This window comes from Dermochelys coriacea, chromosome 12, assembly GCF_009764565.3.
Source record: "Dermochelys coriacea isolate rDerCor1 chromosome 12, rDerCor1.pri.v4, whole genome shotgun sequence".
NCBI classification, from domain to species: domain Eukaryota; kingdom Metazoa; phylum Chordata; order Testudines; family Dermochelyidae; genus Dermochelys; species Dermochelys coriacea.
This window is the reverse complement of record NC_050079.1, coordinates 35435815-35455081: the sequence shown is the minus strand read 5'-3', so window position 1 is coordinate 35455081 and position 19267 is coordinate 35435815. Positions and strand designations below refer to the sequence as shown.

At 40.7% G+C, this 19267-nt stretch overlaps 1 protein-coding gene across 1 annotated transcript; it reads left to right on the top strand.

Annotated features, from left to right (window-relative positions):
* Positions 1-261: 261 nt before the first annotated feature.
* Positions 262-19093, top strand: KCNG4 (potassium voltage-gated channel modifier subfamily G member 4). Its single transcript, XM_038368934.2, has 2 exons — positions 262-1144; positions 17887-19093. Exons 1-2 carry the CDS (start codon positions 395-397, stop codon positions 18670-18672), a joined length of 1536 nt encoding a protein of 511 aa, XP_038224862.1. The 5' UTR covers positions 262-394; the 3' UTR covers positions 18673-19093.
* The last annotated feature ends 174 nt before the right edge of the window (positions 19094-19267 follow it).

Genomic DNA, 19267 nt, shown 5'->3' with positions numbered 1-19267 from the left:
GCATGAGACAAGCAAGTGCTAGCAAATACAAAGACATGCTTGTGATGGAAACGAGCTCCAAATGGAAGAGACCGATCTGTTCACTTTATGACTTGCAGTCATCCAGTGCGCTGCAATAATTATGAACAAGGCTTCATTTTTGCTGTGTGTGCGTGTGTGTGTGTGTGTTACCAGAAAATTAATGACAGGGGATTCACTGGCTGCAGATTTCAAAAAGAGGCGCAGTATGACTTATATACACACGCGCTTTGTGAATGTCTTGGGGAAGTAGCCTGTGATGCCTTTTAACTCATAATAACCTTTACTATGTTTCTCTCCTCTACCCCCATCTTTTGGGTGAAGAGTTAACCCTGCTCTGGTGCCATTTTGGATGTCCCAGTGAGAACTATCAGAAATGCCTATTATCTCGGGAGGCAGCAACCAGGACTATAGTAACGTTAGCTTCAGTTCTTGTAGTTCCTTGAATCATCTGTTCCCTATCTCTGTTGACACCCCTTCTGTCAAAGGGGTCCACTATCAAAGGGCCAGCAGGATTTACCACCCTGATCAGCTCTGTACTGTTGATGTGAAGAGGGAGATCATAATAAATGTTGGAGGAATCAAATACCTGCTGCCTTGGAGCACTTTAGACGAATTCCCACTGACCCGGCTAAGCAAGCTAAAGTTTTGCAGCAGCTACGATGAAATTATTCAGCTATGTGACGATTATGATGAAGACACCCATGAGTTCTTCTTCGACCGGAATCCCAAAGCTTTTGGGATGATCGTCAGCTTTCTAGCAGCAGGGAAGTTGATGCTCTTCCGAGACATGTGTGCCTTGTCTTTCCAGGAGGAGCTGAGATACTGGGGAATTGAGGAATCCAACTTGGAGAAATGCTGCTTCCGAAAACTGTTTCAAAAACTGCAGGAGCTGGCAGAGATGCACAAGGAGGAAGAGATGCAAATGAGCAAGGAGACCACATGTGTCCTGGTTGAGGAAACACAATTTGGACATTTTATGAATAAACTCAGGGATATGGTCGAAAATCCCCAATCAGGACTCCCAGGAAAAGTCTTTGCTTGTCTCTCCATCCTCTTTGTGGCCACCACAGCTATAAGCCTTTGTGTTAGCACAATGCCAGACTTAAGAGCCGAAGAAGACAGGGTAAGTAAGTCTCCTTTTAACTAGTATTACAACCCTCTATAAACCTACTATAGTGTTACAAGAAACAAACCTGTCATTGTTAAACATGCGCCACAAAAAGATATAAAACAATCCTCAGAGAAAATCCTCAAAATAATATCAAAATTTGCCTGTGTATATTATTTATTATAAATAGAAATAACTCCTGAAACTGACTTTGTATCAGTTTCAAAGCCATATTCAGTCACAAAGAATTAAACAAAGTTTTGTAGTGCTTGCCAGCCAGAGATATAGAAAAAGCTTTCTGAATGGAATCAAAGAATTAAGATCATACAGTTAGCAAATATGCATGCAATTAGCAAATAGCGAGTATTCAACATTGTAACACAGCATTCCCTCCATCTCACCCACAGCTTAGGAAAGCGTTGTTAACAAAAGTTATATTATTTGCTGCCAGCAGTGAGTCTCACACTCAGTCATAGCAGAGTTTCATCTACCACATGCTTTATCCTGCCATAGGATCACTCTGGTTATCAGCAATATTTCAATCGGATTTAGTGAAAGAAATATTTTCCCCTGGCATCTTTATTTTTAAAAATAGCAAGTTGTCTTCTGTTGTGATAACTAGATCAACTCTGATGTAGTTATTATTTTAGGAGATTTGAAATAATTTTTCCAGAACAATATTGTGTTACGTTTTGTACAATGATAACACAGTATGATATACAAACAAACACCATCACCACAGAAGCGGAGTTTCAAAGTTTGTCTCCAAAATGGATGCACAAGTTTTGTGTCTGTAGTACCCTGCATTTGGCACACACAAAAATTGCAGAAACACTATTAAAGTGTGGCTGAAATTTTAACCCATTAAGTACATATAAACCCTCTCCAAACACATCTCCCAAAATAATTCAGGGCAAATAAAATCAAAAACTTATATCATATGTGGGAGAAACTTTCAATGTTTTAAAGATCTGTCATTCTAATAAGAAAAGAAATGGAGATAAAAATGTAATGTGATTTTAGGTATAACAACATCCAAACTACCAGTAGATTCTTCTGCATGCTGTATTCCACAAATTGATTCTGAAAGTAATGTGACACTTTTCAAAATACTGACACCAAGATTAAATAAAACAAGCCACATTCATTTTTCCCCACTGATGCTGTAGATAAGTTTATCAGTTTATTGTGCATGGCTTAATTAAACCATTTTCACATTTATTGCACAATATGCTGTGTCATTTTATTATCCAAGTAGAAATTCAGGAAGGCACAGAATGCAATCACATCAAAGATATGTCATGATATTTGATGTCTTTCAATAAGGCTAAGGATTGCACAGAAGACTGGGATTTAAAGAAATCATTTCCTGTTCTATATAACCTTGAATTTCTACTTACATTATATAAAAAGTTTGAATCCCTTCAGTAATATCTCTGAGTATCTAAGAGCCTCCCAAAGCTATTGCATTTTGAAGTCAAAATTGTTAAGATGTTTCAGTGCCTTTTCCAAGACGCAGCTTTAAACACAGAGCATGTTTTTATCGCTTCAAACAAAATGAATACAAAGACTTCTATGGGAAATATTGCTTCCTATTAACTTTGTTCCTAAAAAGGAGCATAATGCATATTTTATCTCAAATTTAAAACATAAAACAAGAGAACTCTTGTCTAAGTATTTTTAAAGAAAAATAAGAAACACATAATTGGTGTATCAGATCTCAACTAGGTCTAATTTGCTGCATTTTTAAAAATTAACCCTATCTTTAGAAGGCAAGAATTTTGAGCAGAGGGGTACAAATGTAGCTGGTAGTAAGATATAGTAGCCTCACTGCAGCCAGCGTGTTCTATAAAATAGAGCTGTGTTAATGAGCATAGGTTTTTTTATATATAGTCAGGTTTTTAATGTGTAGACACTTTAAAAAATTGGGATTAAGACATAAATAATATAGAATCATAGAATTATATCTATTCATAGATGCTGCAGTATTTGAGAAAGAGTCTGCAGGGGAAGTGGGAGTAATGGGGTGAAGTTGAGCAAAGGATAAAGTTAGGGCTGGTCTACAATGGGAACTTACATTGGTAGAACTATGTCTCTTAGGGGTTTGAAATATTCACACCTTGAAAGATTTAGCTATACCAACATAATCCTCGGTGTAGACAGCGCTAGGTCAATGGAAGAATTCTTCTCATCAACCTAGCTACAGCCTCTCAGACAGGTGGATTACCTACTCTGACGGGAGAACGTCTCCTCTCAATGTAAATAGTGCCTACATTCAAGCACTACAGCATTTCCCATCTCAATATCAGAATCTATTAGACTGTGTAATAGCATTCTAGGGGCCATGTTCAAAGTTATAATAATCCCATTGTTTGACCCAATTTAAACCAAGATTGGCAAAGCACTTGAGAATATATGGTGGTGAACTGACCTGGCTTGTGGAGGAACAGACTACATGACCTAATAAGTATTTTCCTTCTGTTATTTCTATGAGGCTGTGAACTGACCCTATATGCCTAAAGCGCTGCAGCATCGAAGGTCTCCTTTCTTGGGGGCCTCAGAACAGTGTCTTATCTAGAGCTTGGCAAGTAACTCATAGCAAGTAATGTAGTCAAGAAATGTAGCTTCTTGGTTGTCATTGTGACTCATCCACCCACAATCTACAATTTTCTTGAATGTATTTATTATTCAGAAATATTCCCCGCATGACTTCGGTAAAGGATGCCTAGCCTGGAGTATGTTCACGAGCATCTTCAGATGAGCATTTAGAATGTGAAATTCTTGCTGCTCAGACTGGACACAAAGGTCATGTGATTTGCTTCTTTCCACTGACGACACGAGTGCAGCTCTTTGAATCAGGTTTCAGAGTAGCAGCCGTGTTAGTCTGTATTCGCAAAAAGAAAAGGAGTACTTGTGGCACCTTAGAGACTAACAAATTTATTAGAGCATAAGCTTTCGTGAGCTCAGCTCACGAAAGCTTATGCTCTAATAAATTTGTTAGACTCTAAGGTGCCACAAGTACTCCTTTTCTTTCTTTGAATCAGGTTTCCGGTGTTAACCAGCAGCAACGTTCAGATGCAGATCTGAATTCAAAACAGTCCGAAGTTGAGGGCTGTTCAGTTCTGGGGTTTTGGCTTGGACCTACCTCTGACCAGAACTTTGCTAGGTATTGTAAGGGTCAATTCCCCTATGTCAGTAACCCAGAAAGGGGGGTGTATTGCTTCCAAGATACCAATAAGAAAGATTTAACCTCCGTTGCCACATGTACCTCCCTGGGCTCCTTTCAGCATCCCAACCACACTCCATAGTGTCAGAATTGACTGCTCTCCAATGTCTGAAGAAGGAAGAAAGCAAAAAGAGAAGGGAGAGTGATACAAAGTGAGCTTAACTTCAGTCGGAGGGTTTGGCTGTCTCGGCACTGCATGCTCTGTGGTGACATTCCCTTCTCGCTCTAGCTAAGGATCCCAAAAAAGGGTTGCCTGGACAAGCAGAAGAAGAAAAAACAGAACAACTTGCCACCAAAGAGAAAGCGAAAACTCGGGCTCTGCTGAGAGATGTGGCACTCAGCCAAGTAACAAGCATCTGCATCAGGGAAGCCCAGTTGCCATAGTAACAGGAGAGAGGGAAGGAAGGAAGGTGGCCATTTCTACAGAAATGTAGCAACAGGGAGGGGAGAACTGTCGTAAAGGCACAAAAAGGAGTCTGTGTTTTCTGTAATCCCCTTCTGACGCATGGCCAAAATGAAGACCCTGATTCAATTCTGTGTTAGGGCTTGCCCACAAGAACAATAAATGCCATGTAAATTCCCATGGGTATTTCAAGCAATACTTAGACACCCAGTTATAGGCACCTTGGAAATATGAAAGACACAGAGAGAAGGATATACAATTTGTATATACTTTATGTAACCACTGGTTAGTGTTATGAATCCCCCAGTGTACCCAGACCACAAAGGATATGAGTCTGTTACAGCCCTCCAGTACAGAGAACTGGACCTTTAGTTCAAAAAGTAGAGACACAAGCTTATTGCTCTAGACTCGAGGTTCCTGGCTTACTCCATGGTTTATTGGGCAAGATGGCAGCTGTCACAATTGGTCTTAATTTATAATCAGAAGAAAGAGTATAAAATGGCCCAATGACAAATTGGATCATTTGTGCAAACAGTTAATACAAGTGCACATGGAAAACAGTTAATACAAGTGCAGTTATGGAAAAGGCACTCATAAGCATGCAAATATGTGTATTTTTATATGCACTTTGATCATGCAGGCTTCTGGAAATTTGTCCCATAATGTCATCTATGAGTGTACAAAATGAAATAATCCCAACAGAGGTGCACAGATGTAGATGTAGCACTTCCTTACGAGAGTTGGGAAGAAAGAGAATTGTGCTGCAGATAAGTAGATGATGTAGAGCAGGCAGACACAAGCCATAAAATCCAGATTCAAAATTTCCCAAGTGAGCAGTGGGTGTTCAGATAAAGGGGGTTAGCTCAATCCATTATAGACAAGTAAAGGATTCCGCTCCAGGATTATAATTCAAGCCAAAAGACTTGAGAGACAGAAAAGTCACCAAAATGGTCATTGCACAGCTTTCAGCAGGCTGCGGAGATAAAGAGTGCAGCTAATCGAAGATAAAAGAGGTGACCGGAATGGAATCCAACTACTATAGAAGTGCTTGATTAGGGAAAGGATCTGCTTTGAACTGGACACCAGTGGAAGCTTCTTTTGAAGAGTTGGGGGAGATTTCGGATGACTAAGCAGAAAAGAAAAGGAGTACTTGTGGCACCTTAGAGACTAACAAATTTATTTGAGCATAAACTTTCGTGAGCGACACCTCACTCGCTCATGAAAGCTTATGCTCAAATAAATTTGTTAGTCTCTAAGGTGCCACAAGTACTCCTTTTCTTTTTTGCGAATACAGACTAACACGGCTGCTACTCTGAAACCTGTTATTAAGCAGAAAAGATGCAGCAAAGCCTTTTCCTCAGAAAAGAAAACTAAAGTTAACAAAAGCAGGCAACACAGCCCCCAAACACAGGTTCCATCCTAGTCCTATGGCCCTGGATGTGGAGTCCAAGCTTTCTCAAGGTAGTCTGCTTTTTCCCCAAGTTGTGCAGCATAAAGACCCCCAAACCATTATTTGGCAAAATCTAATGATTTTGAAACCTATCATGGATTTTGGGGCCCTGGCTTGTGATATTTGAATACTGTATGAATCATACTGAAAATGTCCCTAGACTCTAGAGGAAACTACAGAGAAAAAACCATCTTGAACAGTTGAAGGATTTTTACCACACAGGTGAAAAGACAATTTATTGACCTTATTGGGAAGGGAAAGAAGAAAATGAAAGACCACCTATTTGTATTGTCAGGGTTAATAACTCCACTACTCAGTCTCTTGCCTCTAAAAGCACTGCACCTTCTTACACTGAAATAGCCCAGGCTACTCAGGCCAGCAGTACAAGTCCAATATTCAGGAGGAACAATTATTAGTTTGCCTTAGCCAAGACTGGACTAGTGTATTTCCCAACAGCATTACAATAGTCCCTTGTCTTCTCACTCGACTCTGGTGGATCACACAGCTGTTATTAGCACTCAATCAGTTCAAATTCTGTATGCTATCATATGCATTCTATTTGGATAAACATGCTTTCTAGGTGACCTTTTTTGTGTTTTTGAAGTTTGCAGATACCTACAGTAGGACCAAATCCAGTTCATTTTACTCACACAAGTAGTCTGAGTAATTTCAACAGTAATAACTGTGTAATGGCTACCTCCTTTGGAGTGATAGTCATCTCCTCTTGCGTGTTAGACCTTTCCAAAAACAGAGGTCAATAGTAGCCAGCACAAACTCTTATTTTATGACAATAATGCCTCTGTGTAACAAACCCCCTTAATCTTACACCTGTGAAATTCCTTCTCCATTATGATATATTGTTTTGGAAAGTTCTCAATCCACTGATTTCAGTGAAGTTAATTCCAGATTTAGCCTGGTGTACCTGAGATCAGAATCCGACCTTTCATTGCTAATGAGATTTTACAGTTCTATCTCAGGCATGCTAAACATACTGCTTAGACTATGGATGGATTATGAAATTGTGCATGGAATGTTAACATCCTCTTTTAGCAGTATTATTTTAAATTACAGTGTTATCTGGAAGTCTCGACCATGTTTAGGGGTCCCATTGGTCTGTGCGCTGCACAAACATATAATAAGAGACAAGCACTACCCTGAAGAACTGACAATCTAAGTAGACAAGAAATAGGAGGAGAAATGGTGACTTGTCCAAGGTCAAACAGCAAATCACATGAGCCCCACTTCAGGCCTCTATCCACTTGACTATGCTGCTTCTCATGTTTAAAAAGTGAGTTCCACTAAGCTTGCTCCTTGAAATACAATAATTCCTGCATAGCGACCTCCCATCCTTCATATTCTGGGCCCAGAAACAGAAGAGCCAACCTTCAGCTGGTGTAAGTCAGATTCACTCCTTCAAGACATGATTTTTCTTAGGTACTTATATGCCCCCCAATCATCATAGTGTCTGAGCACTGAAACTTTTAACATATTTATTCTTATACTCTGCAAGCTATGGGCAGTGCTATCACAGTTCCATTGAACAGCTGCGGGACTCAGTGTTTCCATGCATAAGTGACTTGCCCAAGTTTATGCAGGAAGTCTGTAGCAAAGCAGGTCTGTCAAGACCTATGCTTGTGTCCTAACCACTGAACCATTCTTCTTTTGTTACTGAGTCCTACATTAGTGAGCACTATGCCTGAAAGTAACACTCAGGACTCAAGATTATGAATTAGTTAATATAACATAATAAAGATCATGAATATAATAATATAGAAACAATAATATAATAAAGATTATAAATTAATTAATATAAAATAATAAAGTATTACTTTTCCATTTTAATGTTTTGTTCCAAATAAAAGGCACAGCGTACTATGTACATATGCAAACATAATATCTTAATTTATTTGCTAATGCCCATGTTACTACAAACCCAATATTAACACTTTTATTATTTATTATGTATACTACCTTAGTGCATTGGAGCCCTGCTAAAGGACCTGAAGCCTGTACTAGTTTTAACAGTAGTTTTCAGATGTCCGGATTATTTTTTTTCAAGCTGAGTTGGGTGGGAGATCACTGTGTGACTAGAGTACACAATGTTTTTAGCAGCTAGCGGTCCTGCAAATCAGGTTATAGTCTTTCTTTCCACAGGCATTCAACCTTTTCATTTCACTGCATCAGCTCTGTAGCCATAAATGCAAGGGCCTGAGTGATCCATAACAGGGAGTTTTCAAGTTCTCCCAGATGTCGTTTGATTTAACGGAGCGTAGTTTAATTATTCAAACAGCAACAGCAATGCAGGCTTGGTGACTCAGCAGTACCTGCGGCAGTGCAGTCAGATTCCTGCTGCTCCAGATCAGAAACAGAATCAGAATGGTGCATATGCTGAATCTCCAAATTCTGATTTTCCAGTCAAAAGGTCTCAGTTCTCTCCTGCATCTGAGCTCTGCTTAGCACATGGAGAAGGGGGGGAAAGGGCCTGGTTATGGCTCTCTGATTCTGCAATGGCCAATCCAGGCATGAACTAGAGCAATTTAGGGGCTGCTATAATATATGCCATTGATGTATGTTCCCTAATGGTCCTTACACTACTGAAGGATTGGCAGAAGCAGGCCACTGTACTGGTCCATCTCTTCCCACACACAACACACCTCCTTCCTCTGACATGTCCCGTATACACTGGTTGCTGGAACTCCTGGTGCAGGAGCTGATTTTCCCAGCTTTACCCTACTGGAGAAGTTTCACTCCGCCTGGGGAATACTTTGCTGTCAAGTTATGGCCAGAATCCAGCCCTTTGTGCTGTCTGAGAGGGGACAGGGGCTGGATAGTGATGCTGAAGCTGGCCCAAGAAGCAAATTGCCTGGGAAAATAAGGTGGCAAGTTCCTATGGTTGCTTACGAGAGATACTTCTAAATCCTCTAAATACAGGCCTGAATAATTTCCATCTGAGTGGGCCACAGTGTTGTGCAAATGAACCCTGCTAGGATAATGATCAATCTGTGCAAGGAGGCAGAAGGCAGGTTCTATTCTACTATAACTCGAATAGCCTAACGCAACAACGCTGTCTGCTCCCATCTGTCGGTGTCTTAGTGGACACTGACCTCAATCCATATAATTGCGTGTAAGGCTGAAGGGAGGAAATGGGCAGTGATAGGCCACATTTGAATCTGCCAAACAAAATCTGCATGTGCCAAGATAAGTTTAGCAGATGTTTGAGTTGTGACCTTGCTTCACCACACTGCAGTGCTGTGTTGATCTGTTGCTGGGGGCCATATTCCAGCAACCCATGTTAAGAGCACATGCTGCAGAGCAAAGCCAACCATTTTCTAATACACTCATTCAGGCAGACCCCCATATGCTTCAGCACAAGTTTGAATTTGGGCTACCATAAAGAGTCAAACACAAACTCTTCTGGGTTCACTCACCACTGATTTGTGCTATTTCAAAGCACATGTGGTTGGATTATGGTATTCTGCAGGATACTAATGAATCTTGTGCCTACTGCATTTTACAAAATGCGAAGCCCTATAACTCTGACTGTGGAATACTAATAACCCTATTAACTAAGGAGGGACAGGTCTGATACCTACATCATCTGTGTGGGGTGTGTGAGTTCTGGATTCAGTTCTTGACTCTGCCACTGACTTGCTGTGTGATGATGAGCAAGTCGTATCCCTGTCTGTAATACTGGAATAACAATATTTTCCTGATTTTCCTGGGTGTTCTGATTAATTCATTCTTTGTAAAGCACTCAAGGCTCCTTGGATTCTAAAATAACAATATTGTAAATCTTCTTTGTAGGTCACAATTTCAAAGCCTTGATAAAGTTATTTGTATACATTCGGCTAATGCAGGATTTGAATCTCCAATATATGGCCTGGAAAAAGGGTCACCGAGGACTATATTCTAGCAGCTCATGTTAAGAGTACATGCTCTTTCAACCAGAATGTCAGGTCAAAAAGGGAACCTGGCAGTGTCCAGTCAGCACCAGGGCTGGCCTTACCATGAGGTGAACTGAGGCGGCCACAGACTGTGTGTGTGTGTGTGTGGGGGGGTGCCATTAGGACCCAGAGTTTTAAAGTTTTGGCCCAAGTGAGGGAGAATGAGGGCATCATTTGAACTCCCTGCCTCAGGTGCCAAAATGTTGTGGGCCGGCCCTGGTCAGCGCAATAAAAATCTGGTTACCTGCTGTAACCAGCCTCCACCATCAGGGGGTGGGAAAGAGCAGCAGTTGCTGCTGGCGCCTGAAGGAGCATTCTGCAACAGCTCCAGTGGAGAGAGAGGTACCGGCAACTCCCCTGTCCTGCCCCGAGCGTAGCTTTCCCTTCCCCACCCCGCTCCACTCAACCCTCTTCCACCCCTGGAGCGCACCCCTCCCTGTCCCTTCCTGCCCCACTCACCCCTCCACCACTAGAGCCCTGCTCAGCTGGCAGGGGGAGCATGGTGGAGAGAGCAATGAGCCACTGTGGGGGGAGGAAAGGGGACGGGGGCGGGACCTCAGGGGAAGAGGCAGAGCAGGGAGCGGGGGGAGGTTCTGGCACTCAGTGTCCGGTTTTCACAAATGAGAAAGTTGGCCACCCTACTTGGAAAATATTATTTTCTGTAATGGTGGACGGGCTGTTGAAATAACCCACACACCAGCATATGCTACCAAAATACTCTACAAGTAATATTATATCCTGGCCAATGTGATATCTGAAAATATACACCTGGTCAGGTGTTCATTGCTTAAACCACTTAAAACCACTGTCCTCAACATGAACAAGGCTGATGAGATAAAAGAAGGAGGGAGGCAGAATAAATAATAGAGATTTGCTCTTCTTGTACTTCAGAAAATCAGAAATTTGTCTTGTTTATTTTGTCTTGCAAGTGGCTCATTTCACCCCTCTTCATCAGCATGAAAACTATTAGTGATTATCAGGATCTCTTCTGTAAATCTGCCTCTGGTTTGAGGCTCTTCACTCAGTTGAAGTCCATTATCAATATTCATTTCTATCCTGGCGTGGTATGTTTTTCTTAAGTTAGCTGACATGGTGGTGCACTATGTCGTTTGAACAGACAAGGTGAATTGTAACAACAGTTGCAGTAAAACCACTCACCAGAGGAGCAAAGTTTTCCTATAGCAATTGAACTCTACACACTATTCCCTCACAGAAAAACCTGACTGCACCAATTAAGTTTTCATAAGGCGTGAACACAATTAAAAGGCAGAATATCACACCACTGATGCAACACAAACTGGTCCAAGCTCGTTACTAAAAAGAAGAGCAGTGTTCAAAATTAGATTAGTATATGTCACACTAAAGAGGTCATGTGTCCGAAGGCTGGACCAGCATGGAATAGTAAGAGAAGAGAACTTGTGCAAGTGAATATAAAAATACTGTCAGCAATCCTTCTAAATAATTAAAGCCTCAGTACAAAATCAAAGAAACATAGATAAAGAGATCATCATAGGACTTTTAGAGACCATCAGGAGTTCTTAGCCCGTCTCCTCCAACTTAAAGTGTCCAAGACTAAGTAATATAGTAATAGATTGTCATACACTCTGCCGGTCCTTCTCTTGTATAACATCATGCCACTCTTTCCCTGTGGTGGAACGTCATAACAAAATTGAAGAAGTCTTCAGTCAAGTTTTATAGGCATGGGAAAAATTCAGCCACTTATGTAACGTACCTGGATGTTCAGAAAGGCTTTGACCAGGTCCCTCACCAAAGGCTCTTTTGCAAACTAAGCTGTCATGGGAAAGAGGGAAGTTCCTCTCATGGATCTGTAACTGGTTAAAAGGAAGGAACAAAAGGGTAGGATTGGATAGTCAGTTTTCACAATAGCGAGAGGTGAATAGCGGAGTCTCCCAAGGCTCTGTACTGGGACTTGTGCTGTACAACATATTCATAAATGATTTGGAAAAGGGGATGAACAGTGAGGTGGCAAAATTTGCAGATGAAACAAAATTACTCAGTGGAGTTAAGTCCAAAGCTGACTGCGAAGAGCTAAACTGGGTGACAAAACATATTTGATGTTCATAAGTGCAAAGTTGTGCACACTGGAAAAATAATCCCAACTACACATCCATAATTATGGGATCTAAATTAGCTGTTACTACTCAAGAAAGAGATTTTATAGTCATCATGGATTAGTCATCTCTGAAAACATCTGTTCAATGTGTAGTAGCAGTTAAAAAAGTTAACAAAATGTTAGGAACCATGAGGAAAAGAACAGATAAAACAGAAAATATCATAATGCCACTGTATAAATCCATGGTACATGCACACCATGAATACTGCATGCAATTCTGGCTGCCCCATCTCAAAAAAGATATATTGGAAAGGGTGCAGATAAGGGCAACAAAATGATTAGGGGTATAGAAATACTTCCATAAAAGCAGAGATTAAAAAGACTGGAAATGGTCAGCTTAGAAAAGAGATGACTAAGGGGAATATGATAAAAGTCTATAAAATCATGAATGGTGTGGAGAAAGTGAATAAGGAAGTATTACCCCTTTACATAACAGAAGAAACAAGGGTCACCCAATGAAATCAATAGGCAGCAAGTTTAAAACAAAAAAAAGGAAGTACTTCTTCACACAACTCACAATCAACCTGTAGAACTCGTTGCCAGGGGATGCTGTGAAGGACAAAAGTAAACTGGATTAAAAAAAGAATTAGATAAGTTCATGGAAGATAGGTCCATCAATGGTTATTAGCCAAGATGGTCAAGGATGCAACCATACTCAGAGTGTCTCTAAACCTCCATCTGCCAGAATCTGGGACTCTGACATCAGGGAATGGCTCACCTGTTTTGTTCATTCCCTTTCAAGAATCTGGCACTGGTGACTGTCAGACGACGGAATACTGGGCTAGATGGACCATTGGGTTGGCCCGGTATGGCCATTCTTGTGTTCTTAAGAAAAGTTTTGAATAAAAATGTAGGCCGAAGGATAAAACCAAGAGCCTGGAAAGAAAAATACTGCTTTCACCAGCAGCAGAATTTCAGTCTCTTTTCTCAGGCCACTCAACTACTTGGAACAGGGAGCCCCAATTGCTAAAGACCTTTCCAGTTTCCCAACAGTTTCTCCAACACCACTTTCTCTTCACCTTCCTAGCCCCACCCCAAACACCCATGTGACAGGCAGGGTCTGGGTTAACCACTTATGTACTGGGCTTGTGAAATATCTTTCTACCTTATCACAAAACAAAGAAATTGATGGCCATGATAAATAACGTAACAAGTGAAATCCTCTACTCTTTAACATAAAGAAACTTTGCAAGGAATGACTATTTCATGTGGAATTAGGAAGCTGCTCCTCCATACATTACATGCCCACACACTCTGCTGCACAAATTCTTGTCATACTGGTCAGACCAGTGGTCAATTTAGTCCAGTAGCCCATCGTCAACCAGGCCAGTACCTGATGCTACAGAGGAATGTGTAAGAAGCCCTGCAGTGGGCAGTTATGGAATAACCTGCCCATAGAAAAAAATTCTTCCTAGTCCCCATTAGTTAGAGTTTGGTTTATGCTCTGAAGCAGGAGAGTTTATAACTCTTCCAAAACTCCTGTTTATTATTTTAGTATTTTCTGTTATAACTCTCTCTCCTTATCTATGGGAATGTTCATTAACTATACATATTGGAAGTATATTTTTTAACTTTCTTTCAACAATGCCCTACAAAGCCCTGGAGAAACTAGGAATTTATCATCATTTCCCTTGTCCCGTGCTACCAGACAACTGACATTTTACTTAATCTACACTACAGGAGACTTATATCTGCGCACATGTTATCATTTCATAGTGCCGGACCATTGGGATGTGCCATTTTCCACGCTCTCTGGCTAACAATCATAAGCAGAATATGAGATGCTTTGAGAAAGTCACTGGGTGGAGCTGAAATTGGCTTTGATACTTAATTGCTATTTTTTTCCTCTGCCATTTGCTGCTTTAGAGTTTTGATGTTAGTCTGTTCTAATGAGAAGCTCAGGAATAGGACCGTCATCTACTGAACCCTAGAAAGATTGATGGTAGGGAGGATTATGTCATATCCAAAACATAATATATATAGTCTAATATATAAAAATAGTCCTAATATATAAATCACACATGTGGAGTCCCTGGGTGAAATTATTTTCCCACTGAAGTCAATGGGAGTGTTCTTATTTACTTCAATAGGGCCAGGGTTTCATCCTGTGTTTCTAGATAGTCAATTAGCCGGATTTTATTTTCAGGAAGCATATAGTGTGTATGTATTTTAATATTTTTTGAGCATTTGCTTAGAGCATTTGCTTGGTTTTTTTTGCAGTTATACTATATACATTGGCTGAATAAGTAAACAATAAATCTTTTATTTCAATAGACTGTTTGAAGCAGGGAAAGGCGTGCTTTCATCACAGTGATGGAGAGTGTGGAATTATTATTTTATATTATTTGTCTATTTTTTTTGTTCTACTCAAGAGAAAGTTTTATGTCCGATAAGTCTCAGATAAGTAGTGGCAGAAATAAAAAAAGCAGAGTAAGATTTCCTAATATGTACAAGTAGAAGGTTATTTCCCATTTAAATTGGTAATAGTGCATTTGGGAAGATGATCATTCAGCTTTCAAAGGAAGGAAGCAGACGTAAGTTATCTACCTCTGGTGCTCTGGCTGGTGGGGGGGGGGGGAAGAGAAGAGGGTAACAAAAGGTGTGGGGTGAAATTAACAAATCAGTTCTGAAGAAATTGTACCTGAAAATTTCACAAGGAGGCAGCTTAGACCATTTTGTTTTATGGCTAAAATTCTTGGCAAAAAGACTTCTTTTCCTGTGGTTTCCTGGTAGAGGAGACTCATGAAGGCTGAGGGGCCTGACAGAGAGATGTGGAATCTCAAAACAAGCACCCTGCTGGAAGGCTTTATTGTATCTTAGGTAATATTCCTCCATTTGGTACATAAACCCAAATGTACAAAGCTAAATGAAGCAGCTGATGTACTTGTAATTCAGCCCAGATAGCAAAAATTTTAAATCACGCCTGAAAATAATGAATAATTCACAAGTCATTGGAGTGACCACAGGCAGACAAAGTACAGGCTGTGCTGAAAGAATCATTTCCATCTTGGAGAAAGAACTCTGCATACTGTGACTGCTGATTATAAGCAATTACATCAAGCTAAGTCAGCAAACTCTCCATACACAATGCGCAGCCCATTGAAGTCCATGGCACTGACTTCAACGAGGCTAAAATCTGATCCCCTATGAATAAAACAAAGGGTGCAGATTCCTCATTATCTTTTGAGGTGCTTGCTTTCAAGACTAAATCTTGAAGCTAGAGATAAAACCCAAACTGCTTATTCTAGAGCCAGGCATCAGGACACTTCCTTCAAGGGCAATCTCAGAGCAGGCAGCTCAGGGGAGGAAAGTTCTGTGATCTTATTCTCACTAAGTTTCCTCCAGCTTTAGAGTTTTGAATGAATGGTGAGCTCTTAAGCTTGGAATCACTTGGTGAGCTCTTAAGCTTGGAATCACTGTCCCACTCTGGCCAGACTGTGTCCCGAAGTCACAGGTTCACATCCTACACCTCCCCTGAGAGTGCTCTGGGATTGGGCTCCGTTCCTCCTCTTTCTCACTGGCCCACAAAAGAAGCATGGCCACTGTGCTACCCATTAGACAGGTACAGCTCATGATCCTCTCTTTGGTGGTCCTCCTACTGCTCCATGATCTTTTAGGGGTGTTACCAAGGAGCTATGTTTGAGCACAGAGCATGCAGTTGTGGCTGGCCCTTGTGCAGCAGGTGCAAAGGAAAATAAGATTCTTTGGACTTTCTCCATGCCTTTCTGCACCCACAAAAGGGCAGCCACAATCTAGCCCTGAGCAGCAGATATTTCAGTCTCATTTTCAAGCTTCTTAACAATATTAGCTGAAATTATTGCTCCCTAGCATCCCCTTGCTACTCCCCTGGGTCTATAATTACAGCCTCCCTGGCAATCTAATTAGTGTAATCCCAGCATGAAATTTCAATGGATGATGACAACATATTTTACTAACCCATTACTCCTGTTCTCATATAGAAAACCATCCTGGATTTATGGGGAAAGAATAGAATTCTTATCCCCCCAAGGAGTGTACGGCTAATGCATTTGAGATGCTTTCGTTTTGAATATCTATTCAGTAACAAAAATGTATGGGTCCTGCTTCAAAACCTATTGCTGACTTGACTGGGATTTGGATCAGGCCTATAATGCATCATGTGTTCCTTAACAGTTATAGGATCCTGGTGTGGAAATATTATGCAATTGCCTATGTGTTTTGAGTCTTTGTCACAATGCTGGTTCTCCAGAGGTTTATTCACAATATTTAAATGAACATTTCAGTTTTAGTCAAACATCAAGAGCAAGTTTCATATTAATTTACTATCCCAAGGTGTAGGATTTTAATGTGTTAATCTATGGGACAAGTGGACCATATTTTAAGGCAAGAGCAAATGATGTGTACTATGGAGCATTTGGGAGAGAGAGAGAGCAATATGGACCCAGATCCTCAAAGATATTTAGGCACCTAACTCCCATGGAAATATCTTTGAGAATCTGAATCATGCTGATTATTATCCAGTTTAGTGTCAATTTGCTATGGCCCAGTGAATTCTTTCTAATTACATAGACACTGGTGGACCTGAAGGTAATGGAACTATGCTGATTTACACCAGCTGAGGCTCTGATGCACTGTGACCACTGGATGGTTTTCTGATCATCTGGACATTGCCAGAAGACCCAGTGTTTGGCTCTCTTATCACTGAGGTGAAGTGCCCAATGTAGTTTCTCATGTACGTGACATTTTCTAAAGTTTATCCAATTCCTAAGTGACTGAGGGGATGGGGGAGGCAAGTTGTGTTTGACTCTTGCCTTCAGGTTGAACAAGTCATGGGAGGCAACATTTTTAGGCTCAGCCCAGGACAAGGGAAATAGTGAATCCATCACAGCCCATGGCAGTTGACGTTTGTATAACTGTCTTGATGTAGCGGCTCAGAAGATAGCACTGGTATCATGTGACCTCAACCCTAGAACAGAGATCTCCATCGGTACGTTGCACCTGCTGGATGAGTGTTTTTTAAAATTTAATCTTCCTTTTGATTTGAATGTTTATAGCATACTTGCATATACTGAAAGAAAACATATGGTTCATACTAGGGTACAACTAGGGGCAAGGTCTAAATGACCTGGTAAGTCTTCTCTATCTCTGAACTATTTCCCTTCATTACATCAAATTATCTAGTCTGTGCAGTCACTACAGAGTGAATAGTACTTTACACACAGAGCAGAAAGAGAACCAGACCATCCATAAAATAATCCCTCACTTAGGGTTAAATTTACTTCTGTTCAGACTTATGCATAATTTAAATCTCAATTAATTTCTATTTTCAGGGCTTAAGTGGGATTTAAATAGTCCATATGCCTTGTGCTGGGCCTTTGCACAAAGATGAATTTCATCCATTCAGACTCATAAAATAATACAAATAAAACAACACCAGTTCATTTGAATAGCTTTTTAACAGGATGTAACATGGCTGCTATAGAAGTAGCTATTTGCTGGGTTTGTTTCCCCCCCCCAATACCAGTACACCCATGAAGATGCACATTTCTTCTTCTTTAATGATTTCTGATGTCAGTTCAGAGATTGCTCATTTATCTGATCTTCTGTTTGTTTTGCGCCAGGGTGAATGTTCTCAGAAGTGCTATTACATCTTTGTCATCGAGACCATCTGCGTGGCTTGGTTCTCACTGGAGCTCTGCCTCCGATTCATTCAGGCGAAGAACAAGTGTCACTTCTTCAGAGGCCCCCTAAATATAATTGATTTCTTGGCTATTTCACCCTATTATGTTTCCCTCATAGTAGTAGATGACGAGCCAAGTGAGGAGGCCGAGAGGCCGAGCAGCAACTCATATTTGGAGAAGATTGGACTGGTGCTACGAGTCTTACGTGCCTTGAAGATCTTGTATGTAATGCGCCTTGCCAGGCACTCCTTAGGCCTGCAGACTTTGGGGCTCACGGTTCGAAGGTGCACCCGAGAATTTGGCCTGCTTTTGCTCTTCTTGTGTGTAGCTGTCACCCTGTTTTCTCCCCTGGTCTACCTGGCTGAGAATGAATCTGGGAAGGTCCTTGAATTTACAAGCATTCCTGCCTCATACTGGTGGGCTATCATCTCAATGACCACTGTGGGATATGGAGATATGGTACCAAGAAGTGTCCCAGGCCAGATGGTGGCTCTGAGTAGCATCCTCAGTGGGATTCTAATTATGGCTTTCCCAGCAACCTCGATATTCCACACTTTCTCCCATTCCTATTCAGAGTTGAGAAAACAACATGAAAGATTACAGTCCCGGCTAAACAGAATAAAAAGCACGAATCACTCCAGTGAAACTGATACCTTCAATGAGACAGACAGTTTGATTTCAGAGGCGCCAATGGCACCGATTAAGTTCATTTACAGAGGAAACTAAGGCTTGCTGCAAAATGTCTTTAAGTACATGAATAAAGCAAAGCAACAACATGTGACTTACCATGTGCAATGCAATTGCTGAAATGGGTATAATAAATCGACCAAGCCAAATGGAGTCTTACAATACATCACTATGGACTTAGTCTTACATCACTTTGACTACGGAAGTCAAAGGTCAGGGGTTATTCAACAACAGATATTTATTAAGCACTACCATTCTCTTTTTATTGATAAAACTAATGATAAAGTCCAACTTTGTCTATATCATAAAAAATATCCAGCTGAATCCCTAACACTGAAAGAGTAGCAAGCAAAATTTTGCTGGCCTAAATAACAATTGTTCTTTTGTTTGCCTTTGAGTTTCCAGTGTTCTTTGCAATTAACACTTGGAGCCAAGCATTAGAATGGATTCTTGTAGGGCTACTCATCATCACCCTTTTTACAATGCTCATCAACTGGTATATAGAAGAGTCCGTGATATCAATACATATCTATATCCAAAGGCACCAACAAGCTTAAATAAAAGTTTTTAAAGCTCGTTCTGCAGTTACATGATCTATCTATAAGTAAAGAATTGCACTGCTACTCTAAATGAT

What these genes read in the sequence shown, in the direction of transcription:
- KCNG4 (XM_038368934.2), top strand. Translation starts at nt 395, where the DNA reads ATGCCTATTATCTCGGGAGGCAGCAACCAGGACTATAGTAACGTTAGC. An exon ending in TAAGAGCCGAAGAAGACAGG is followed by an intron (nt 1,145 to 17,886) that starts GTAAGTAAGTCT and finishes GTTTTGCGCCAG; the next exon opens with GGTGAATGTTCTCAGAAGTG.